The sequence below is a fragment of the Hakea prostrata genome, chromosome 7 (genome assembly GCF_041222555.1).
Source record: "Hakea prostrata isolate BN-2017 chromosome 7, UWA_Hpros_2, whole genome shotgun sequence".
NCBI classification, from domain to species: domain Eukaryota; kingdom Viridiplantae; phylum Streptophyta; class Magnoliopsida; order Proteales; family Proteaceae; genus Hakea; species Hakea prostrata.
In genome coordinates, this window is record NC_142606.1 from 72,868,830 (window position 1) to 72,895,152 (window position 26,323).

Genomic DNA, 26,323 nt, shown 5'->3' on the forward strand with positions numbered 1-26,323 from the left:
TGTGTTTGGGTCTATTGGATGTCTCTTTTCGTCATATCTTGTGATTCCAATTACAATAGTCAATCAATCTTTAGTTACCATATGCATTTTCATCATATCTTGTGATTTCAATTACGAGAGTCAATTAATTTTCTCTTACCACATGCATTCCTATTATATCTTGTGATTCCAACTATAGGAGTCATTGATATAATAGGAACTCAAATCTGGGGAGCAGCAAAGAGTGGTGTGTTTTCAGTAAAGAGTGCTTACCATGCCATCTGCAACAAGGAGGAAACTAAACAGAGGCAACAAGGCTCTACATCTCATATACCGAAATGGAGGCTGGTGGAAAAGAAAACTTGGAAAGCTATTTGGAAATGCATCACTCTGCCTAAAATACTCCACTTTGTTTGGAGAGCGTGTGCTGATGGTTTACCAACTGGAATAGCTTTACAGCGTAGAAATATCTTCACATAATCAACATGTACTAGGTGCTGCACACATCCAGAGGATACAGAACATGTTCTGTTAGGTTGCTCCTTTGCTCGTGCAGTGTGGTTCGCTAGTAGTGTTAGCTTTATCCCTCCCAGCGATCAAGAACTAAAATTTGGACAATGGGTATCTAGTTTATGGGAGCTTATGAAACCAGAGAAAGAACAGACTAGAACATTCACTAGTCTCGCTTTTTTCATCTGCTGGGAAATATGGTTGGCGAGAAATGATTTCATTTTTGGGAGAAGCTGTTGGAAACCGGAAGATGTGGCAGCCCATGCTAAGCAAGCTCATAAAGAATTATGGGACACAAGAAAGCCAAAAACACAACAGCAACAACAGCTCCACAACAATGCAGCACAACAATGGCTAAATCCTCAAAATGGGTGGTACAAATTGAACTGTGATGCGTCATTTGCTGAACAATGGGACAACATGGGTTTGGGCTTTGTACTGTGTAACTCTAATGGTGAAGTGATCTTTGCAACATCTGAACCTGCAAGATTTCAATTGGCAGAAATGGGAGAAGCACTTGCAATCAGATCAGGTATGTTACATACCCTAGGTGAAGGCATAAACAAAATCATCGTGGAATCTGATTGCAAAAGTATCATCAATGTCCTCACAAACACACAGAGGAGTAGGAATAAGGATATGGCTCCAATTATTGCTGATATACACCAGCTGATCTCTTATTTTGAATCTTGTAAGTTGTGTTATATTCCTAGGCAGATTAACCAGTTGGCTAATCACCTAGCTTGGATGGCCAAGTCATTGTCCGGACTGACTATTTGGCCTTTATCCACTCCCTGGCTGAAGGATTTTGATGCTTCAGCTCAGGTGTCTCCGGATTAGTTTGAATGAAAAGTCTGTTTAAAAAAAAAAAAAAAAAAACGATTGCTTGGTTTCTATAATTGGAAAAAAATGGAAAACACTAAAAAAAATCAAAACAAAATTTGCCCAAAATGGACAAAAATTAGCTGGAAAATCAATTATAAAAGACCAGAAATTATTGAATTTATCTTGATATTTTAATAAATTAGCGATATCCTCATGCAAGTGTAATATTGCGACACGTATACTTGAATAAATCCACAGATTGAGATAAAATTGATTTATTTTTAAGTTTAAATAATTTGTAACTACACACCTTTAATTGCAGTCAAATTTTCAAAAGAAGGCCAATATAAAGATGAACCAAATCGAGACTAAGAAACTGTGAACCCTAGGCATTCCTTGATCCTGTTTTCCCATCTCCGATGACTCGCCCAGTCTTCCCAGTTTTTTTTTTTTTTTTTGGTCAACAATATGAAAATTTCATTAAGAAAACAAGTTAAGTGACAAAGGACACGAAGACATAAGGGAGGGGGAGATAACAAAACAAGGTGGGATACCCCACCACTGTCGAAAAAGTTTAAACCGATTTGCTCCTCTAGCCAAGCAATCAGCTAAAAGGTTGCAAGACCTAGAAATATAAGAGAACTTAACAGAATGAAAGTCTAAAACAAGATGAGAAATCTCAGAGATGAGACTTAAACACATCCGCCAAGCGAGTTATAACTCCATGTGGGACAGAGGCAAGAAATCGAGTGAACATGGATTTTGGAGACCCCCAAAGCTCGCAGAAAGAGGCCGTCCCAAAAGCTTCCAATTCCATAAGCGCAACGAAGCACCTTCACTACCCACACACCGGCAAGCCACAAAAACACCTGAGTCCCAAAGGATACATCCTCTCCCGCCATAATCCGTTCTAGTATCCCAAGAACCATCTACAAATAAATTAAAAAAATCAGTTTCATTATCAGTTCTCTCCACTCGAATAGAGGGCCGCTCATCCTTGGAAGAAGTAGTGCCACAATATTCTTGAATCTCTGCACATAAAGCATTAAAAGTAGTGAGAGTATGCACCATGGAAGGATTAGTCCTGTTAAAGATAAATGAGTTCCTATTCTTCCGGATACACCACATGAGGGAACTCCAAATCTGATCCAAATGTTTCAGATTTCCATAAGCTTGAAACCTAATAGATATAAAACCAACAAAAGTGAGCACCAGAAAAAAACACCAACTAAAGGGAAACCAACACACAGAGAACAATGAAAAAGGCAGCCAACACCAACACCCACCACAAAGAACAAAGGAGAGACCAGAAAAGAGAGCCAAGAAAGCTCATGGAGGCTCCCAAAGAAATGTATTGGGAAAGTGGGATATTCCAAATAAGTGTCCAACAAAAGAAGGAGAGGAAGAAGAAGAAAACCGGGAATCAAAATAAACATTGATAATAAGCTGATTTAACAGTGAAGTTCCCCTGTGAAGTTCCCCAGTTATTCATCTTCAAAGAATCGACTGTAGCTGTTTTTAAAAACCTCCGTTCTTTCCATGAAAAATCCAAAGAAAAAAGAAAAGAAAACAAATCTATTTTTCGCTTAAAGATAAAAACCAACTCACCTCCATTCATCTGTCCCTGTTTCTAGAACATGAGAAATGGGTAAGGAATTTGACAAATTTTTGTGTAACTTTAAAGCAATTTCTTCAATTTGAGATGTTCTACTTTCTCCATTTTATTTTTTTACTCTACTCTAATGCGCTGAAGCTCTTTGAATGTGTTCTATCAATGTAATGGGGTTTTATTTATTTTATTAAAAAATGAAAATTTTCTGTGCGACATCAATGATTGCTGATGGGCTTGGTTCTTTAATTTCTCTAACATCTAACGAGACCTATATGTACTCCTTGTACAAGAACTATATAGTTCGAATTGGGGTTTTAACTTTTAGGTCTTCTTGTCCACCATTTCTCCTTCAATTTTCTCTCCTGGTCGAGTTTTCGAGCTTGAAGGCCACCAGATCTTATCCATATTTTAGCATTGGGGTTTTTGGTATCGATTGGTAGTTTCCTAATTCGATGGATTTGCAAGACTTCAACCATGGCAGCTAGGGTATTTTCAATTGTTTTTCAGCGACATGGTTTAAGAGACACTTTTGTAAATTTAAATTAAGATGGGTGGATTTTTGTAATTTAACAAAATTTCTAAACCTCAGAGACGTAATTACCATATAACTAACCGTAAATGTTTTTAATGACAGGTGTCGTCATCTTGGGCTTGCGCGGAGGACATCTGCGCAGGCGCTAACAAAAATCCAGCAAAATGCCATGGCACGTCGAAACCCACGAGATAGGAATTTGAGGGAAACCCAGGAAAGCTTGGAAAGGCAAAACATTCACTTGGCGGGGGTTCTGCAACGGTGAGTTTTCTTCATCTTCGACTCTATTTTCTCTTTACCAAATCGATTCTTATTTTTCTTCATCTTCCACCCCATTTTCTCTTTCCCAGGTCGATTCTTATTTTTCAATATCTTCGGCTCCATCTTTTGGCCACTCCAGTTAATGTGCCAGAGATTCTTTTCCCCATTTTTGTTTTGGACATGGTTTTTCATTTTTTGCAAACTTAGGTCCTGAGAATGCTGAGAACCTAGTGTTCAAAGGTCTGGGCAACTTGTCTCTTTACCAGTCGTTCCATTTGATTCAGTCACTAACTGTCGTTTTGATTTAATCGAAATGGTTTAGATCTTTCATTTATTTTCACCCATTGGATCTTATATTGTAATCGGTTCATGTTGCAAAGAGTTTTTCTTTCTGTTGGCTAGTGAATAGTAATGGAAGTTCAGAGATTCAGACTTGGGTTTTTGCTAATTTTCTGAGGGAAGGAGAGATATGCAGTGATTAGTTTATTTGCGGTGATCTCCGTTCAAAGTGATTTTCAGATTCAAACTTTGTATTCTCTGTGCAGTGATTAGTACTATGGTTTCAGGACTGACTTCTTCACTGCAGAATTCAACTTTTTATTTACCCAATCTTCTTATACAATATTATAATATTTTGATACTGAACAGAGTCAATGGAAATTGGTTGTACAACATCCTTTATGTTGTGTTTCCTTTATTTGCTAAAGACATTGTCATATAAATCTTAAATACAGGGGACCCAAGTAAAAAGTAATGATTCTAACGAGGAATTGGTGAGTTGTAGCACCAAGAAATCTCTAAATTTCTGATTTGAATGGTCATAAGCTGATCTTATGCAACATGTTAACCAGGTGAATCCAATTTCTAGTTAATAAATCATTTTACTTTCTTGGAAGTTCTTGTCTGCTTCAATATTTTCCAAGGGAGCAGTTAAGATTGTCTAACTTAGATTAAACCAATATATTGATTAAATGGATCTGTAATGTAAGATGAAGCAATCCCATATCACACCCTTATAAGAAGAGGGTATCTTTATAGGTTAACTCAAAAATGGAACCAAGTAATCCTTCCAGACTAGGTCCATAAGAAGCAACTAAGAATGGATCACATAGCCACTGCCATTTTTGCGAAGCCACTGCTGCTGTTCCCTCACTGTGAACCCTTTCTCCAGTCCCCTATGCTACTTAGTCTACTAGCAGCAGTAGTGTGGTAGTAGTAGTAGGCCAGTAGTACAGCTGCTTCTGCTACTTCATGCATCTGAATTCTTGCTTCTGCCTGCCTTTGGATTCTTCTAACCTTCTTCAATATTGTTTAAGCTTGATATAGGCAAGATATCATGCTACAAGTTGCAAGTGTTTTTGATATATCATTCAGAATCGTTACTTTACCCAATTGTCCTTAGAAAGAGTATTCCTACACCATGCATGCTGCTGCTATGGGGGTGGGGATTTCAAAGAAGAGGTTTTAGCAGTTAATAATCTCATGACCAAGGGGAGGGGTATGAATGGTGGTTCTACAATAACCGATTGGTTCTTTTAGAATTCTTACACTACCCCAGCCTCACAAAGGAAAGGGGGACCCTGTCAATAAAGATATTATTCTTTTCCTTCTTTTGTTCCAACTTTCCCCCCGAAGGTCTGATTTGATCTATTTTATTAGTTGGTGAAAGAGAGATTGAAAGGGTCAGTTAGTTATAGTTTTCCTCAATGTATATTTCTGTCTTCTTCTTCCTTTTCTCTTCTTTCTTTTTTTCCAGTTCCAAAGATTTAGGAAGATTTCTGTCTATGCTATTTATGGTTGAAGATGCAATAATGAAATTCAGGTTTAAAGTAATAGTCTCTAAACTGTATGTGTGTGTGTGTGTGTGTGTGTGTGTGTGTATATATATATATATTTTTTTTTTTAATTCTCTCCTTCTTACAATCCACCTAGTGCAAGAAGTTGTGGCCCATCAATAATAGGTCCTACTGTTCATGTTTGTTTGCCTTGATGGCATAGATAATGTATTCAGGTTGGTTGGTGTGAAATGACTTGCTTTGTATGTGCACAATGTGCAACAGCTATACTCTTCTCTTTCTCTATTAATATTTTCACTTTACCTAGTTCTTCTAATGGGTCTGTGCTTGGTTATGCTGCACTGTGTTGAAGACTTGAAGTGAAATGATGCAAATGGATTTTCTGTTGCTTGTTTGAGTTTACTGTTGTTTGGAACTTCTATTTTCTTGAGGGCATTCTATGTATATGTGATACTGTCTGCAGTTATTTTGTACATCCATATTTGGGTGGCCTTATTCAGTCTTGGGACACCCATAACCATTTCCTTCATATTCAAAGTTGGATGACGGGGATGTTTCTGTACATTGTATTAAGTCATGCTATTTCTTGTATTTCTAGTGATTACATGTGTATAATCAAATGTTAGTAGATGTAAACAAGGTGCAAATGGCAAGTCCTTCCAAACAAGGTACATAAGAAACAACTAAGAATGAATCACATAGATCAGAACTGCAAAAAGTTTTTCTTTCTGTTGGCTTGTCAATAGTAATGAAAGTTCTGAGATTCAGGCTTGGGTTTTTGCTAATTTGCTGAGTGAGGAAGAGATTTGCAGTTATTAGTTCATTTTCAGATTAATTGCCACTTGAAGGCACTCCTAGGACAGTCAAGTCTTATCTCAAAAGATGTGAACCAGTTGGCTAGACATGGGACTCACTGGAGAATACAATTTGTTTATGGGTTTTTTTTTATAAGAAACCGTTTCAACATTTGTGGAATGTGGACTCCCTTAAAAGGGTAATAGTAAAAAGTGAGAAGACTTGATGATGGTGAGATGTGTCTTTTTCAACCCCAGGACTGGCCGTAGTTTTAAAAATTTTCTTGGCCAAATCAGAGAATTGTTGAGGCCTTTGTGCTATTTCTCATAGTTTTAATTTTTATGAGTAATTTTGGGATCTATTGCAACTAGGCTCATTAAAGAGTCCATTTTATTGGAGAACTTGCTATAGTGATTCTTAAAATGTTTTTGAGGTCCATGGAAAAGATAGATGATGTCAAGCTCAGGCTGAAGAACTCATAAAAAGAAAAAGATTTTTGAAGTTCCACAAAGCTGTATTGTATCTTTAACTCCTAGAAACATTAACTTGTCTTATTTGAAAAGGAGCTTGGTCGAGAAGAGAAGGGAAAAGGAGAAAATAAAAGATGGGATAGATGGATCAGCTCTCAACAGCATAGAGTTCTTCAACCCTGTGATTTAGCAGTTGACAGCAAATCCTCTTAAGCCCTGGGTATTTGGCTTTCTCAGCAAGGCCCTAGCCCTTTCTATCACTCAACTAGGACACAAGAATAGTAGCAGCAAAGGAAAGCTTCTTCATTAACTTCATTCTTCTCAGCTGTAAGCAGCCAATTACATATTTAGATCGAGATATCTTGATTCGACTTGACAAGATAGTGTGGGGTGGGGGGGGGGTGTTTCGACCGAATGTCTGCTGAGAAGAACCACTCCTTCAACAAAAGTAAGTTGAATTATCGCAAACCCCAATTCTTCTTTATCTACCCCCATCTTTCTATTTTCTTTTCGCTTAAACCTTAGCCATGAAAACCTATCTCCAGCACAAACTAACCTTTAGAATCCATTAGAAATCCATCCCATAGCCTGTGGCTATCATCTCCTTCCAATGGAGAGTATACATCAAAATGCCATCCAAAATTCAAGGTTATACCCCCTTTCTTGAATTTTTGCCCTCCCTAAAAAACCCAAAGTTCAAACTTAGAACTACAACAACCTAATTATTAAAATATTCCCAAACTTTAGGGATAATCCCTATATGTCATTACCTAAGCTTTCTCCAAGTTTCACCATATTCGGATAACTTTTTATCACACATCTCAAGAACCTAGGCATCCATCTATTCACCACATTATCTAAATCTCTCCAAAAATATCTAACCACTATAGCCTATGTTCTTATGTATCCAAATCAAATTGGAAAGTTGCCCGGTTGATCCACCCTAGTTAAACCTCTTCAATTTAGGGCTGCATCTGGAATCAACTAAGGATGGTTTCTAATCTTCAACTTGAGTTCTTAAAGAGTTGTTGCAGACACAAACAGTAGCAGCAGCAACTAATATCTAGTAGAGTAGGGAAAGATAAAGGAAATAGGTAGAAGGAGAAAGAAGGCTGTAGGGGATGGGCTATCTCAGTCCCGGTTATCTCACCCACAGCTAGCTCAACTACATGAATTAGTCCATAAGCAATGGCCACTTGGCCTGCAATTTCAGTTTTCTTACAGTTTAATCTTCTATTGCAATGAAAGGGTCTGTTTATAGCTTGGCTAAAGTTTTACAATGAGTAGATTTTTTTTTACTGAAAATAGAAACTATTAACCTAGTAACTAGTGACAGTATCTTGTGAGAAAATAGCAATTAACTAGAATCAGAAACTGCTATGCTTTATAATTCAGCCACATGCATGAATAATCAAAATAGATTTTAAACTGAACATCTAAACCTCCCAAGAATAAAGTCTTCTTATTAATGTTGGGCCACACAAATCCTATATGAATATTCCTACTATGCTGAATAATGGGCTATAACGATGTCATGCTGTTCACGTGAATGGTGACCTGACCAGTGTTTTGGCCTCGTATCTTCATGTTTTGTCCTATTGCTGCAATCCAAGTTGACTGGTCAAATTTTGTGGAGCAAGGAACTTCTATTTGGACCAGCTGGACTCCAGTGGTGGTTCAAAGAGGTCCTACATGGTTCATTTTGTTGTCTGATTCCAATCGGTCTAGGTTCTAATTTACTCGAGTTTTAAAGAGAAAAATATTTTTTCCTTTTAATATTTTCCTTCCTTTATGCTCCTGGTTTTTCCTAATATTGCTAAATTTTGTAGGTTTGTAGCTGCTCCCTTTGCCCGGATTCTCTTGTACTCGAGACACGAGTGAAAATGCTGAGATCTTTCATGTTGAGAGCAAGCAAACGCCAAAGCAATCATCTTCTTCATCAAGTCAATCTTCACGTACTCTCTTCAGTTTTCCCAAAGATTGCTTTTGTTCACTTATTTATGTGTGACGTTTATTCAGTTATTGGGTTGTTAATTGAGTGCTTTTTACAGTAACTTATTTATGTGCAGAGACGGTTGCATAGTAGAAATAAAAAGGCTTTGGAGCTCATTGCAAGAGGATTCAGTGCTTTGCAAGAAGTTGACAGGGTCATAGATCACACTGAAGCAAATGATCCTCGTCTTTTCCCTCTTCTCAGGGTAAGGAACATGTAAAATGTTTCGACTTCTAACTTTCACATCTTCAAAAATGGGTGAACTGGGTGTTGTAGGCTTTTGCACAAGCCAAGTCCAGGGGGGCATTTTCCTAGTCTGCCTTACCCCAAATTTTTTTTGCTGAGAAGACTTTCTATATCCTTGACTTCAGGCTACAACTGTGGTCCACCAACCATTGTGCCAAGGCCCACCCCTAACTTTCACATCCTCAATCATTGGTTATTTTCACTTCTCCTGTAGTATTTAAAAAAAGTCCTGAATGCTTCCAATTTCGTTTTCATGAGCAATAACAAAAAATATTTCATTAGGATTGAATAGCTTATGACTGGATTAGGTATATGTGGGAAAATATGAAGAGTTCTTAATTTCCATTGCTGAAATTTTAATTTGCTCTGACATTGTTCAGTTAGATGGTGGTGCTTGGTGCGTTGGTCAAGTGCTCACTTTCTGAACTGATAGAAGAATATTCAGGGATTAGTGCTGGAGATCTCTTGGGATCTCTTTTTGGGTTTTCTGTGGTAGGGATTTCCCTATATATTTGTAGCTCTGGTTCATACTTACAATCAGTAAACCCAGCCTCTCGTCTGACTGCATTCTTCTCTTCTCCTTTCTCTCTTCCTCTATTCTCTGTCATTTGATTTACATGAAAACTTGGTCATGGGTTCACATCCTGCAAAGTGGGGCAAGGCTGTGTATGTTTGACCTCCCAGACCTTGCTAGTCATGACTCATGAGAGCCTTGTGCACTGGGTATGGCCCACCCTTTTTTTCCTTTGAGTTTGTCCAGTTCTTTATTGGATGATTGAGCTGGTTTATTTTTAGCTCTTTTTTTGTGTCCATCAAGTATCATATTTGTGCCCGAGAATGAAAAACCCTGTACTGAATTTTTTTTTTAATAAAAGAATAGATGAAAACCCATTGGATCAATGGCCTAACATGTATACCCCAGCCCCAGGCTTATTTCCCAAAAGATGAAACCCTTTAGGTGACTTATCTGCATCTGGATGGCGGAGTTATGGCCAAGGCTTCTCTCTATGGCCTTGGTCAGTCTCTTACCAATCCTGATGGCATCAGTCTCTCATAGCAACTGGGAAAGCCAAAGCAATTTTCTTTTTCAACTTAAGAGTTGGTGGATATATGCCCTTCTTGTATTCAAAAGCTTTAGCTAAAAGTTTGATAAACTGGTAACTCTCCAACTAGACAGCAATAGAAACTCCTAAGAGAACTGAAAATGGAAACTACATGGAATGATGGAAATAAAAAATAATGAAAATGTAACTTTATATTGAGAAACTCAAGGATACTCCTTCTATGCAAGCTTGGCTGGTAAATGGGTTAAAATGTGTACCCAATGCACAAGGCTTCCGCTGCTGATGGGTCTGGGAAGGTCATAATGCATGCAGCCTTACCCTGGGTTTTGCAGAGAGGTTGTTTGCAAACTCGAACCTGCTTCCACCTTGCTACCACTTGATCACATTGGAGCAAACCTTAATGTTGTGCTAAGACCTGACATAGGGGCAGAGTGTTGGCTTCAATATGGATTTAAGAATGTGTGTCAAAGCACGGGCCGGGTGATGACTTAAGCTGATGGATGGAAAATAGCTTAATTTGTGGCTGCTTATAACTTAATCCAGCTAGACTTCTAGGGGCCTGTTTGTGCTGTCTTTGTTCTGCTTCAAAAAGCTTTAGTGGTTAGCAAGGATTGTCGAATGGTTTGCCGCATTGACTTTAGATATTCAAGTATGACTTTTGGGAAGAGCTTAATGTGTGTCACTAGACTCACTAGTGGGACAAGCTTATGGGAGCTTATGGATTGTGTTTTGTTTTTTCTGCTTACTTGCCTTTACTAATGGTGTGTTCTTAATGAACTATTTGTTTCTTCTGCTTACTTGCCTTTACTAATGGTGCGTTCTTAATGAACTATGTGAATAGAGGGTGTTTGATATATTTAATATATCATATGTTATAATTTCAGGTGCCTTTTTTAATCGATGCTTTATGTAGGAGCCCATGGGTATTGGTTTAATTTGTTTTGTTATGAAAAAACGTTTGCAGCTCTTGTAACCTATTGGAGTAATTAATGTTAGCTTGGACAAGTTCAGCTAAATTATTGATGTAGGATGAAACCCTAGAAACTATGCTTTCCTGCAAGGGCAAAACTTCTAGCCTAAGCTAGGTCCCAGATACACCTATGGTTGTCTAGTTAAATGGACAGCAACATACATGATGCACTTACGTGATACCATGTTGAATGGTATAAGAACTTCTGACTTGTGTTAGAGAGACACAGTCAGTTTTTATTTATAATAATAGCAGAGAACAAAAAGTAAGATATTTCCGATGTGGGAATTGGGATTATTACAAATAATATACTAGTGACAAATCTATCCTTTATTCTTAGAGTTACAACACTCCCCCTCAAGTTGGTGCATTGGTGTCTATCATGCCCAACTTACTAGTTACTACTAATGTAGCCAAAAACCTGATGCATCCATTGGTTTAAGAAATATTGCCATCCCATTCACAGTATACCATAAAGTTGATGATGGGCTTTCTTGTTACGTCCGTCCATCCATCACACATTATCGTTACCACGTAGCTTTCCCAGAAAGGTCTCATCTTTGCAGTCTGCTCATAAACCTCAGCTTTCAGCTGTGGTAGATAAACATTCACGATCTTATAAGGTGTGGGCCCCTTATGACTTGGTCTAGCCTTTGCAATGGTGTCATAGTCTGATAGTATGGGCCTTGTGCAATATTAGTTGGGATGGTGTTATAGAGTATTCATTTGCAATTGATTCCTTAACTAACCCCTTCATGTTCTTCTAGGCCTCTTAGACCTTGGGCTGCTTTACCCCCTTCTTTCTGGAACACTGTGGATCCTTCTCTAGTACAAGATCAACTCGTAGAGGCATTGACGAAGGTGGAGCTTTGTGACTGTGGTCTCTTGAACAAGCCACCAAGCGTGCCACCTAACCTAGATGGTCTAGTTGTTGTAGCTCTAGAGATGCTAGTTCCTACACTACCTTTGTCTCTCTTTTGCTCCTCCACCAATGATGCCCACTCCTCCCCATTACAATGCAAATCCCTAGCCTCTACAGCTTTTTCCATGTCAGTAGGTAAAAACATAGGACTGTCATCACCAAAGCCATTTGAAGGCTTCACTGTCTTCTCTAGTGCGACCCTCTCTTGCTCTTTCTTTGTCTTCCTCTTGGTCCCTACCTTCATATAATCCCTAATAGCCTATGGTACATTAATGATTAATAGGAACAATATGACATGCTAAAACATTTTTAGAAGTGCCAGCTAGATGTTGTTTGAGTCTAGTGGCTCCACCTCCTATAAACCTTTGGTGACAAAAGTTGCATTCGGTTCTTTTTTTGTCCTTATCGATTAGTGTACCATATTGCTGTGCAATGTCACCTCTACTAGTACCAAGACCCCTAGATGACCTTTGGCTTTGCTCCTCCTACCTTTGTAAACTCCTATCCCCTTGCCTTTGGGAACTCCCCTTCCCCTACCTATGTAAGTATCATTTTTCATTGTTGCATACATAAAGCTCTTTCCTGAACAACATTAGTTGATCTCCTTTAGACAAAGAAAACAAGGTTTTACTTATCTAGTATTTTCCCCCTTGCCCATGTATCCTTATCATATATAAAACCATTTTTTTAAAATTTTTTCGGCCATAAAATTGATTGCCCATAATAAATTCGAGTACTAAATGACATGCGCAGGACTTCAAAAATATGTAGAAAGTCGTTCCATTTTGTTCTATAATTTTCAAAACCATATCAGGTATTTTTGTCCTATGTTCCCTATATTTTATGGTTTTCATATAAATTTTTCGAAAAATATTATAATTTATTATGGGGTGGAAATTTTTTTCGACTTTGTGAGACCATAGGTCGGCCTATGGAGTTCAACATATATTTATTCCATCACCATATAATACATGGATCATATATTTTTTTCTTCTTTTACACTTGTACATTTTTCAAATTAGAAAAATAAAAAAATATATAATTTGTGAATTTTTTTTGACACTTTGTGTTCATAGGTGGGCCCATGGTGTTTATATGTATATATTAGTTTCATCATGATTGAACAAGTATTGGACATGCATTTTCAAAAATACTAGTTTAGAGAAAAATAGGATACCTAAAACTGGAGAAAAAACCTAAAAATCTTGCTATTGAAAGGCTCAGTCTACCTCAACCACGCATTTTCCAGCGAGGATGTCACGTTTCTCCCTAATTTGAGCAAGAAATCAATGAAAATAGTGAAAAAATGGTTGTCGGATTCGAAAGTGGCTGTTGAAACTCCCGGTGAAAATTCCACACAAAATGTATGAAATTTCGTCAAGTTCTAGTCTTTAATGGGTTGAAATTACACTCGGGCCTATCGATTTTCCGAAATTTCAAAAATATACAGAATTGCCGAAATTTCATCAAAATTCCTCGTCAAATTTCTACTAGATTTTAAACCATGCCGTTGGTACACCTAATGGTGCTGGTGCCTATGGCTGTTTTTAGGCAGCCAAACTGCATCAGACTAAGAAGTATGAGGGGTGGGGATATGGGATTTGTGGAGAGGAAAAAGTAGGAACAGAGAAAACAACAATACAAAAATTGGGGAAGCAGGGTCGAGGAGAAGAATAAGTAGATGAAAAGGGGCAGAAATTGAGATGTGAAGAGAAGGAATGCTCTAGTCATCATTTAATTAATTCTGCATTATTTACACAGTAGTACCAAAGACAGGCACCATAAGGGGGAAACAAACCAAAACATGGGCTGGGTGGGGGTTACAGTGAGTAGTTGTAAATTGTAATAATCTAAAATACAACAAAACTAAAATTAGAAAAAAAGAGGGGAAAAGGCTTGACTCCTTGGGCGGGGTGAATTGGGCTAATTACAAGTTACAACATACTACTAAAGCTGGGAAAAAAAGCGACATCTATTCTCCCAACTAATAAACAAAAGCTGAAGAAAAGAAACAAATAGAAACAGAAATAAATATGTATATAAAAAAAGAAACAAGCTAGTAATAAAATCTGCCTCAAGTGGGATCCACAGGCTGTGCTCCAGCAGTAAGATATCTGTGAAAATCATCATCAATTCGCAAAGAAACAGTGGATGGTTTATCTCTATGATATCTCTTGTGGTAAACTTAGATTCCTTGATTGAGTGGACTGATTTCCTCATTAGTTATCTTGGTTCTTCAGTATGATATTCGATCTGTCCTTTTTAGTCTTTGCTGATGACTTGTATTTCTTATAATGAGCTTGGGGAGGCCTGACATGACTTTAGGAGAAATGATAAGGACAGACCTGCGTAGCTCAGGAGTAGTACTAAGTATGACTTTGGAAAGAGCTGATGGGGGAAAAAAAGGATACCTTAGCCGAGTCCTATTAGTTTGGATAAGGCTGAATAGTTGTTTTAGATTAGATGCAGAAGATACTAACATTTGCCATTACTTGTAGGAATTCGTTTTTGGATTTATCATTACTGGTTGGTGTATTTGGTTTTTAGATTTTGAAATTTGTAAATTTATATTTTCCAACTAGTTGTATATTCACAAATGTCCTTTTTACCATTATACTATATTCTCTAATTTGCATGAGCCAGGTTCACTTGATGCTTAATTATTTGAATTCACATAAAATGATTGCACTTAAACTTGGTGATTGAGGCTTTGGTACCAATTATCAGCAATTTCCTTATTGCCCTTTTGGATTGCTATTGGTTGTTGAATGATGAGAGTGCATTCCGTTATTGTTTTCCATACTCTTGGGTCTTGATGAATGTTTCTTCTTCCTTTTTTGGGGCGCCTTTTTTTTTTTTTTTTGGGGGGGGGGGGGGTTGTCTTTGGTTCTTGTCACAGACTGCAAAGGAGAACTTTGAATTGGCACTGGAGGCTGACAATGGGAACACACATGCAAGATACTGGTTGTCCAGGTTGCATTTGAAGTATCAGGTTCCTGGGGCCTGTAAAGCAATGTGAGTATGTTTAGTTGCCAATTTAATTGTCATTATCCGTTGACAACAATTAAAATTTTGTTAGTGTACATCGTAATTTTTTATGTTTTGGATATGGTTCATTACATATACATGTAACATGCTTATGTGTTCTGGCTTTTGGCTCTGCAAAGTATTTCTTTTGCATCTTGTTGTATAATGTTTGTTTGGTGGTGCTGACTCACTCTTTTTCATCTTTTTTTTCACTTATGTTTCTTTGATAGAGGAGCTGCTTTGCTGGTGGAAGCTGCAAACATGGGTGACCCCGATTCACAATATGAATTAGGTTGTCGTCTAAGAGTTGAGGTGCTCATCGATGGTGCTTGATTGTGCAATTAATTTCTGCTGTATTCTGTAAAACTGTGAGCCTGTGATCTTATTTTTGTGATAAAAATTGGTTTCCAAGCCTCAAACTGGAATTTTGACTTAGAAATAAAGTTAATGTCTACAAGTTGGACCACCAGGGGAAGTTTTTTATGACAGCCCTAGCATAAATGCTATGGGCATGACAGATGGGGCCAAAAATTTGTTAACGAGTAGACCCTGGAATCCCCTGTTCACATGTGAAGTTTCACCCAAAAAGAGTTTGCCAAGTGGAAAAACAAGGATTTGAAAAATCAGAATCCCATAAGGGCGAGGCGCATAGCAGGGGTTTTGAGTACCGTAGGCATACATCAACATACATGGGGGTGCATACTGCATCAACATACATGGAGGGGAATTTGTTAAGTTTTTGTCTAAATATTTGACATAACCAGTGAACCTTAATGTGGAATAACTTGGTGGACTTTCATGGAAGGCTTCTCTTGATGGGTGTTGTGGCATTTTTAATTTTTACCATATTAAACTGCTACAGGCGGACACTGAGACTGAAAGGAGGCTTCCCTTGATGCATGTTGTGGCATTTGCTCCTTTTTTCCCCCTAATAGTTGTTGTATTATTTTATCAGACCATTACAATGGAGGGTTAGAATAAATAAGAACACTCCTGCAGTACTAGTTGGCAAATAGCACATGATGACTATCTATCAAGATTCAACCCCTTTCTCCAAGTCGGAGTAAGTTTCCATGTACATGTTGGAAAAAAGTTATGATGTGAAGCATGATCTAGGGTTTAATTGGTTGATGCAAATCCTAGGTCTAGGTCCAACTTTCGGGTCGTCTTCAGCTGAATCAGCAGTCTTCTTGTGTTTGTGATACCCTATGGTTATGGAATTTGGGCTGGAAAGGGATTTTTAGGGTTGGGAATGGGGTAGTGTTTGGTTTGGCTAGGGTTTAGAGTGCTAAGTATGAAACCTTGCTGTGTTTTTAAGTTCAGAACTGAATCTAGAGTTTAGAAAATTAGGGTTTCTTAAATTCAGGGTTTTAGAATAGGTTGGCTGGCAATGATTAAGGTAGGGCTAGGACTCAGGGTTTGATGAGATTCTATCCAAGACCATGCTGTAAGTTTAATTTCAGAATTGAACCTTCAAGTTTAGGGTTTTATAGGAATTAGGGTTTCTAAGGGAATTACTGGGGCTAAGGTCATAATTGAAGGTCAAGGAGGGGTTTGGGAAGGTAATCCTAATTGGAACTAGGGTTTGGATGAGTGGTTTGAAAGTTATGAATGAAAGTAGGGTTAGGGCTTCTAGGGTTTTGGATATTTAGGGCTGGAAAGGAATTTGGGTTAGACTAGGTGATGTAACCCCCCAATCAAGGGCCAGTCTTTAGGATCAATCAAGTGAACCAGCAGTAAAATTAGGGATTTATAGCCCTGCAGTTCAAGTATGATGCTGTCTTAAGGGGTTCTAGGGTTTAGTAACTGGGCCTACCAGGTTTGGCTAAGCTCAGGGTCTAGGGGTTATTGATTTCCAGATCTGAACTTTGCTGTGAATTAAAATTCAGAATTGAATCTTAGGTTTAAGGTTTAGGAAAATTAGGGTTTATTAAGAATTAGGGTTTCAAGGAGGTGGCTAGGATTAGGGTTAAGGTCAATGGCAAAGGAAAGGTTGCGGTAATGATTCTAAAAGGAAATAGGATTTGGATGAAGGGTTTGAAAGATTTAAGTAAAAGAAGGCTAGGGGTTTTTAGGGTCTTTGGGAATTTAGGTAAGCAATGGAAATTAAGGTTTAGACTGAGGTTTGATCAGTTCGATTGTGCTGAAATTGAAAGGGATGGTCACTAGGGTTGGGGGATGAGGTTCCTAAACTTCAGAACAGATCTGACGGTTAGGATGCTGTAGATCTGACCTTGAATTCCAGGTCTTAGTTTAAGAAGGAATTCTATTTTCAAATTGAATTCCCAGTTGAGTCCTAATTAGTCTTCTTTTGTTTTATTGAGTCCTAATTTAAGATTCCTTCTTGTAAGAGAATTCAATATGGCATCAACCAAAATTTTCAGAATAGGAAAATTCAACAAACTAGGGGCAGCAGTAATATAACTTGTAGTTGAACTTATAGCATTAAAAAATAGATTATAATTGTATCTTTTGGAATCCAAATAGTGGGCATACCTCAGCAGAGATCAAGAGGAATCCTCGCGCAAAAAGCAGGGTAATAGCAGCCTCGGTTTGAATCAAATAGGTAGGTATATTTCCAGAACTCCTGGGCTTTTCTTGTTGTATTAATGTGTAGATACTTGATCCTTCATAAGTCGAAGGAGGACAATCATTCACATAATTACAGCAGCAAAGGTTTGTACTACTTCAGATAAGAAAAAAAGGGGAAAAACTGAGCATTCGAGGGAGAAGTTGTAAGCTGATTAAACTTGCTGTGATACCGTGTAATTAGCCTAGGGACTGAAAGAAAATTTAGACAGAAGAAGAATAATGAAGAAGACTGAAGTAGAAGAAGAAGAGGAGAAGGTGAAAGGGAGAAAGAGAAAGAAATTTTGCCTGTATTTGAGTCTCCCCTATGAGTCTTTATTTATAAATTAGAAACTAATCTTAGTTTAGGAAAACTTTCCTAAAATGAGTTGCAGCAGAAAGAAAAAGTAGCTGTTGCATATATTACATAAGATCTCCCAAATCTGCTGAACAGAAAACTATGCTAGGTAGATTATTTGTTGACCAAGCAACCAGGAAAATAGAAAGTCATCTATACTAGGCAACTGCTGAACTACACATGGCCAAGATTATTTGTCCATGATATCTTGGCCATGCTAAGATGTAATCATCAACAAACTGCTCTACTGATCTCTACACAAGTGATCCTGCAACCTTAAATCTGATTTGATATTTTCCCTTTCAAATGTTATTCTTTATCTGAAGTAAGTTAAAGAAAATAAATAAATAAATATATAAAAGCAAGAAATTTTTTTATCCTTCGTCTAAGCATAATCTCCTGAAGTTTCTGTTTGGATTAATGGTTATCAATTGCAATTTTTCCAGGGCTTGTTCTTTTAAAATACAATCTGGTTTCTTTTATTCCATTTCCCCTCCTAATTCCTTGTATATCTTCACGTTTCATAATACTATCTTACTTTTTTCTTTTTTGATAGAATGAAAATGTCCAATCAGATCAGCAAGCTTTTTATTACTTGGAGAAAGCAGTTGACCAGGTAGGTTTTCTTACTGGAAAATGTGTATCAAGTCAGCATGGTTTTCATCTATGATGCTGACAAGAATAAATAACTAGTTTTTTATGGATTTGCCAACTTACTGAAGCTTACTATGTTCTAGCTGCATCCAGGTGCTTTATACCTCCTTGGTGCTGTATACTTGACGGGGGACTGTGTTAAGAAAGATATTGCCTCTGCATTGTGGTGTTTCCATAGAGCATCCGAAAAGGTAAAGAAGCTTGGCAACCTTAATGCATTTTTCTTGAGTGTAGGCAATAATCATCGGGCTTGGAAGTTTTAAGCTCTTTATTTTGTTATTTTTTTGTTTTAGTTGCTGGGCATCCAAGTCAGTTTGAGTCATTATTTCAGGCCTCTAATCTTGAACTAGGCTTAGTACTGGGATACTTCCCAGTTACCAATAAGATGTAACAATTTTGTTTAGGGATAATTACTGTTGCCTCCCTGTACTTTAGCTTAATTACTACTTTATCCCCTATAATATTTGAAATTGCTAATCCAACCTTAGACTTTGCCTATAATTACTGATGTCCCCTATCGTTAAATACTGTCAGTTAAGTGATGACATGGCATTTTTTATTTATTTAAAAATCCCAAAATAACCTTAAGGTTTTATATTACTTATTCGACTTTATATTAAACTACATTACTACCCTTAGTAATTAGGAAAAACTTAACCCTAATTAAGTGATCTTCTTCTCTATTCAAAATAAAGGGTAGGGAGGAGGGGGGGGGGGAGAGAGAGGGAGAGAGAGAGAGAGAGACCTCATCTTCTTCTCTCTCCATGCCCCCTCCTCCCAAAAAAAAAGAAACGTTTTCTTTCTTCTTCCTCTCAATTATCCTCATCCTACTCCTTCCTCTTTTTAGACAAAATCCAAAACCGAGATTCAAAATATAAAGTAATAAAAAAAGGGCAACTCCTTACTTTTTAGCTTTTTGATATTTACTTTCCAATTCGGTGTTATTTCTTAGTTTTTGTTAGGGATAATTATTGTTGCCCCTTTGGACTTTAATTTTATTACTACTTTATCCCCTATACTTTTTAAAATTATTAATCCAACCTTTAACTTTGTCTACAATTACTAATGCCCCCTACTGTTAAGCTCCGTTAGTTTACTGATGATGTGGCATCTATATATTTTTCAAAATCCAAAAAATAACCCTGGAGTTATCTCTTTACTTATTTACCTTTTTGTCAAGTTAATACTACCCTTAATTAACTATGGGAAAAAAATTAACCTTAAATCCATTTTCTTCTCTAAAAAGAAATCACCAAATAAAGGAAAGATGTGATTTTTCTTCTCTAAAAAGAAACCACCGAATGAAGGAAAGACGTGATTAAATAAAAGTCAAAATAGAAACTAATATGAGGAAAGATAAAATTTAATTCAAAGTTGGAAATTGAAAATCACCTATTATGCTAACCATTGTGCATGTTACCAAATTTCTTATCAATTAACATTTTGTATGCTAATTTGTTTCTAAAACTTCCATGATTGTGATTGTGGAAAATTTTAGTGGAATTTGAGAGTTTCAATAACCATAAGCGTATGGTCCCACCAATCCTTGAATTAAATTCTTAGAAAAAAAAAACATTTTTAGGATAACGCTTCCATTGAAGATGAACCTTACTTGAAAATCTATATGATTTATATTTTTTAGTGCAATAGTAAGACCCTCATTAACAAGTATAACGTTGCAACAGAGATTGTTGTTTTGTTCTTTTGTATAAATTCCAAGAATTACAACACACATACACACAGATTTATTTCTTTTCTCCTAGATCACTGCTCCTACTGTTAGAACTTAAATTTATCCTGCGAAACAGTTCATCTCTACCATGATGCACATTTTGATGGTGTTAGAGACGAAGAAGCAAGATCTTAAGAGGTATTTCATTCACAAACTTTCTTGATCTGGGTCTTCATCACATTTTAAATGGAGACGACGATACTCTTTCAAATCCAAAATTGATTCTAAAATATAAGATTTTAAGGAGATAATTGGCATTCAATATAGTTTCTATAAATGAAGATAATGTTATATTTTTGACTTCTTAATTTTAATGAAGGACAAAATAGACATTTCACATTCAATGTTAACAACTACTTAATGTTGTTAGAAGTGAGGGGGGCAATGGTAGTTTTATAAAAGAGGTTTGATTAGTAATAAAACCAAAGTATAGAGGGGCAATAGTAATTATCCTTTTTTGTTATTAGTTTCTAATTTTTTTTTTGGTAAGCAGATGTTTAATTAAAAGAGGGAGAAGAGCCCAAGGCATTCTGAATACAAGCTTCTAATTTGATGTTATCAACTTTAGGAAGTTTCTATTTTCAAAAGGTTTTTATTTATTTACTTTCTAATTTGACATTATCAATTTTAGGAAGTTCCTACTTCCAATAGGTTTTTATTTATTTACTTTCTAATTTGACGTTATCAATTTTAGGAAGTTCCTACTGCCTATAGGATTTTGTTTTTTCTCTTGGAATCCGAAATGATAAGAATACAGGTGCAAAATTGGTATTTCATATGGTTTTCTCTAAATGAGGATTATATTTTCTTCTGACTTCTTAATTATATTTGGGCAAATAGACATTAAACATCCAACCATAACGGTCTTTAAATGCCGTCAGAACTGAGAGAAGAGGGAGGGCGACAATAATTTGATAAAGAACAAGGTCCTTAGTAATTAAGCTATAGTACAGAGAGGTAATAGTAATTATCCCTTTCATTTATGATTGTCAAAAGTTAAATTGTTGGTAGACCTTGGCGCAACGGTTGGTGGATTACAGTTGTAACCCCAAGGTACAGTACAACACGACCTGACCCTATGGGTCGACCCGTTTACCTGATTGGAGTCTATATATATGTATCTTATGTTCGCCTTCCACATTATTAAGAGATTTGGAATTTTCATTTAGGGTTTTGGGTGAGAGTTTTTGTAGCACTGTTCTTGGCGGTTGGTTGTGAGATATCATTTTGTTCTTCTTCTACATAGTGGAAAAACTTTTCTTCTTCGCCTGTTGACTTAGCATACCACATCGGTGTGTGAACCACGTTAAGTCTGTGTGTTTTCATTTTTGTTTCCTTTTCGATTTGCTATTTTGTAGCATTTGTTTTAACAGTTTTTTATGAGAATTTGAACACGGTCCTTCATCTTGGCCATCACCTTCTTCAACTCAAGTGCCAACAGCAGTTCTTCTAAACCAGTAAGTACATCCCTGCCCCCTCCCCTCCCATTCCAGCCCTTCTTTCTTCTTCCCTAGCCCATAGAAGTACTCTCCCACCCCTCCCCCTTCATTGCAGGCCTTTTCCCCCTTAAATAGATCTTGTGGCAGCAAGTTTTCACCTCTCCCACCCTCCCAGTCCATGCGGCAGTAAGCCTTCATTCCCCCCTCTTCTCTTTCCTCCGCCGCCTCTTCTTTCTCCTTTCTTGATTCTTGCAGAAGATCTGAAAAACAGAAAAGAAAAGAAAAAAAGAAAGGAGAAAAGAGAAACTGAAAAGATAGAAAGATCAAGAATTAGAGAGAAGCATTCAAGAATCAATCAAGAAAGCTCCAAGCCTAGCCGCGAGTTCCCAAGAACCTTTCATCCCTAACCGCAAGCCTCTCGAGTCCTTTCACCCTTTCTCTAATTGTTAAACCACGTACCCCATCTCATTTGAATCAATCCGATAAGCTGAACTGTTTCCTCTCCAAAGTTCCCACCCATTTGGGTTTGTTAAAACCCTAAACCTACCTAACCGTACCCATACCCAAGGTATAATTTCTCAAACAAACCCATCCCACCTAGGGGACTTTGTTATCCTAAATTATCCTTTACTTAAATCCACAATCATCCCATATCAGGTACAAGTGAAACCCATAATATCTCAATCTTCCCATAACCCAAGATTATCCCTTCCCTTACTCAAGGCCAACCCATAAATAAAACCTAACCTTATAGACGACTCATTTATTAGCTGGTTCTAAGTAAAGAAAGATCCTGAAGACTAACCCAGAACCTGGGTTACATCACTGTAAAAGAGGGGCTGGCGTTTATAATGGACCAGAATCCATACACAAGATCAAATCACCAGTGGTGAAGGGATTATTTCTTCTCCAAGGGTGAAGGAAAACTTTCATCTATGTGACAATATCATTGTATTTTTCTGACATGCATTATTTGTAAAAATCTCATTTTTCACATAAAAATATCTGCAGGGACATGCAGGTGCAGCAATAGCATATGGATCACTTCTTTTAAAAGGTAAGGTGATCAATAAGGGAAAAGAGGATCTATCTTTATTGCTTGTGTGCATACAGATTCACATAAGAAGCCGTAGTCAAAGTTGTTTCTTTTGAGTCTTTGGATTTAAGGAATTACGTAGCACTTTGTTTGGTTGCAAGATAAATTAAATGGTAGGGAAGTCAAATCTTCAGACTAAAGACAGACACTTCTATAATCACAAGTCTATCTGACCATGTGACTTGACTCCAAATCATTCCATATTTGGTTGTCTTTTTTTTTTTTTGGGTTAAAATTCCATGTTTGGTTGTCATAGAGCACTTTACATTGCATGCAATTCCCTTTTCTTAAAGGAGTTGATAAAAATTACAGGTAAAATGTATTTTACTAAATACGAATTGAAATTTAAGTAGTTTATACAATCACATGGGATGTTATTATAGAAGTTTGTCCTGTTTTATCTGTTGCCAGCATTTAATGTTCAGCATGAAGATATGCATCGCATTGTTTTCTTCCCATGCATATGGTTGTCATTTGCGTACTTGTATATCATTTTATTTCAGGTGCTGAAGTCCCCGAAGCCATAACAACGTTTAGTTCGAAAGGGAATCTGTCAAAAACAGGAAGATTAGAAAAGCCTGCAATTGACTCAATTGAGTTGGCCATCCAACAATTTCAAAAAGCTGCAAAGGCAGGATGTGATCTTGGATTTCAATGGTTAAAAAGGCTAGAGGATGAAGAGAAAGCGCAGGCCACTGAGTAAGTCATGTTGATAAGGTACGGGTATTATTTACCGTGCATAAGCTGCTTTTTGAATGACCAAACGAAAGCACAGGCACACTGAACCTTGAAAGGGGATTGGTACTGGACAACTAGGACATATAATGTGGTACGGGTATTATTTACCATGCATAAGCTGCTTTTTATTTTTATAAAACAATTGTCGAGGCCTGTTGTGGTCCAATTATACTTGCGGGTTCATATCCTACAACCCTATGGACCAGATTGTGCCTTAACTGTTTTGGGCTGAAGGCAGCTCGACAAACCCTTGATCCTAACCCTCGGATGGTTCAGTTACAGCTGGAAAGTCTAACAGAAGGTATCAAAATGGGCATGGAGTTGCTTTGATGTTATTGCTTGGGTGTGATATTTTTTCTGTCTTCACATTCATGTCTATGTAATATTGTAATTGTAGTAATGGTATACCAAAGGGGATAGCTCAGTTGGCAAGGAAGAAAGGTCATGCTTATGTGGGATTTTGCTTAAGAATGACTTTGCCGTACTTTTTCTCAGAAGAGAAATGGAACTTTAAAGATTGGAGCATTGCCATGATGGCCATGGATTTCAAGTTTTAGATTTGACCAATCTCCATACCACTGGTACTTGAATAAAATGCCTCCCAAACTCCAATTTGGCCTTTGTCCACTCCCAAGTTGGGAGTCCCTCTACTCCTTTGGCGCTTTTGCTCTCTGAATAAATCTCTTTAGTACGGAAAAAAATTCTAGTCCAACTGATAAAATTTCGAAGCACCTGGTCGCGTTCTTACTGGTTCGTTGCCCTCTCTATGTTTTTAATCCAGGTGTTGAACGATCATACCTGCAGAGCTACAGCTACAGAGCTTTGGGTTCTTGCGTATGGTTTTGTATTGGAGTTAGGTAGAGAACTATGCTTCTCCTTGCAACTTTCAACCACATATTTGAGAGGAAGGTTTATTTTTGATATACATTATCAATGATAAGAGATGGATTTCATTTCTTAAATGTGTGATGGAAAGGATGTAAAATGAGATGGATTTTATTTTTTAAATGTGTGGTGGAAGCATGTAAGATGAGAAGAGCACAATCTTTTATCCTAAATCTGGCAGATCTGACTGAGGGTCCAGCAAGAAAGCGGCGCCAAAGGCCAACACCAGCGCCGGTTAGCAGCCTGGGAGGAAAAAAGCTTCAAGCCCCAAAAAAGGAGCCAACCATCTAGGAGATGGGCCTTGAAAATGTGCTGAGCACTATGATTTAAATTGTTCATAAACCTGAGCATGTATTTTGAGTTGTGAAGCGTTACAACATCTTGCATCTGTATAACCGGGTTCTTTACTTTGGTTAAGACATAACTGGTTTTGTAAGTTACTAGAAAGGGGAGTTGTGGGTGCCACCTTACCATTTAATGCATATATATGTTCAGTTGGAATCTTCCTATAATATGGTAGATGTGGTAAGGTTGCACCCGGTACTGAATTAATTTAGTGTCGGATGTCGTGGCTAATTGTCCAGAAATTCTTTCAGTGCTACATCGGAGAACGCTTTTAAGAGCTCTAATATACACTCAATGTCCATTTTTTTCTTTCTATTTTGCATTTTTGTCATCCAACAATAGCATATGCCATAGAACTGTTTGCTTTTCAAATTTGTTCTAAACATTTTAAAGATAAAAAATTTTGTTTTTCATCTTTTGTACCTCGAGGAATGACATGTTTTTAATGGAGTCAACATATATTTCATCTTAAACAAGACAAATAAATATATATTCTTTTCCCATTAAGATTAACTTCCCTATCAAATTACCAATGTCTACAAAGTAAAACATGATAAGCATCTCTTGGCAACACATCACATCAAACTTGGACTAATAGAGAATCTAATCAAACGCCATTATCTAATTGGAACTTCACCTCTCCTTTTAATCTAAGAGATGTGATGAGGGTTGGGACATTTACCACAAGTCAAATCTAATTTTTCAACCATTTATGTAGAAATCATATTTTTACAATTTTCAAAATCAATTAATACTAGGCATTTCTTTTTTTATAAGTGGCGCAATAAGTGTAAAGATATTATATTTTAGTCTGTTATTTTCTAAATACTTATGTGTGGTTAAAACATGCCTAATGACAAGGCTGTTTTTGGCCTCACAAATAGGATCACAATATTCTTGAGGGATGACATCTTCTTGGCTATTTTCATAACCAATTCATTACTATGATCCTCAAGCAAATTAATTTGATTTTCTTTCTTTTTAGTAGGACAAGAGAATGACAAATGACCCACGATCCCACACCAATAACACAAATTAGAATTTTCTTATACTTATTCTAGTCTTTGGCAATGGGTTTTGGCCATTCATCGCTTTTGGGCTTTGAATTGTCTTTTGCAACAGCTTAATCTCACATAGGAATATTGAAGCCCTCTCAAACCACCTATCAATTTTTCTTTGGCTTTGATGGATAATTGGTGAGCTTCATCAAACGTGTTTAAATGATGTAAAGTAATTTTATATTGAATAGAAAGCTTTAGACCTCTAATGTGTCTAGCCACTAATTAGTCATCATTTTCTTGTAAATCAAGATGACATAAACATTTGAAAAATTCTTCGATATAATCACTCACACTTTGATCATTTTCTTGCCCAAGAAGGTGAAAAATTTTATATAAAGTTTGAGAGAAATCAAGAAGGAGAAATTTTCATCTAGTTTTTCTTTCATATCATCCAAATTGTTAATTGGACAGTGTCCTCTCATTTGTTAACTTTATTAAAATTGCC

At 37.0% G+C, this 26,323-nt stretch overlaps 1 protein-coding gene across 1 annotated transcript; it reads left to right on the forward strand.

Annotated features, from left to right (window-relative positions):
* Window positions 1-2,813: 2,813 nt before the first annotated feature.
* On the forward strand, window positions 2,814-24,647 carry LOC149012025 (binding protein). The gene is made up of 10 exons (XM_089160526.1): window positions 2,814-2,962; window positions 3,561-3,719; window positions 8,610-8,735; window positions 8,850-8,978; window positions 14,875-14,990; window positions 15,233-15,314; window positions 18,485-18,544; window positions 18,666-18,773; window positions 22,765-22,810; window positions 23,353-24,647. Exons 3-10 carry the CDS (start codon window positions 8,664-8,666, stop codon window positions 23,550-23,552), a joined length of 813 nt encoding a protein of 270 aa, XP_089016652.1. The 5' UTR covers window positions 2,814-2,962; window positions 3,561-3,719; window positions 8,610-8,663; the 3' UTR covers window positions 23,553-24,647.
* The last annotated feature ends 1,676 nt before the right edge of the window (window positions 24,648-26,323 follow it).

Bases quoted from the DNA above. Each gene is read 5' to 3' on its own strand.
- LOC149012025 (XM_089160526.1), top strand. From the start codon at position 8,664: ATGCTGAGATCTTTCATGTTGAGAGCAAGCAAACGCCAAAGCAATCAT. The intron at 18,545-18,665 runs GTAGGTTTTCTT...ACTATGTTCTAG, and splicing joins TGGAGAAAGCAGTTGACCAG to CTGCATCCAGGTGCTTTATA. The intron at 22,811-23,352 runs GTAAGGTGATCA...ATTTTATTTCAG, and splicing joins TGGATCACTTCTTTTAAAAG to GTGCTGAAGTCCCCGAAGCC.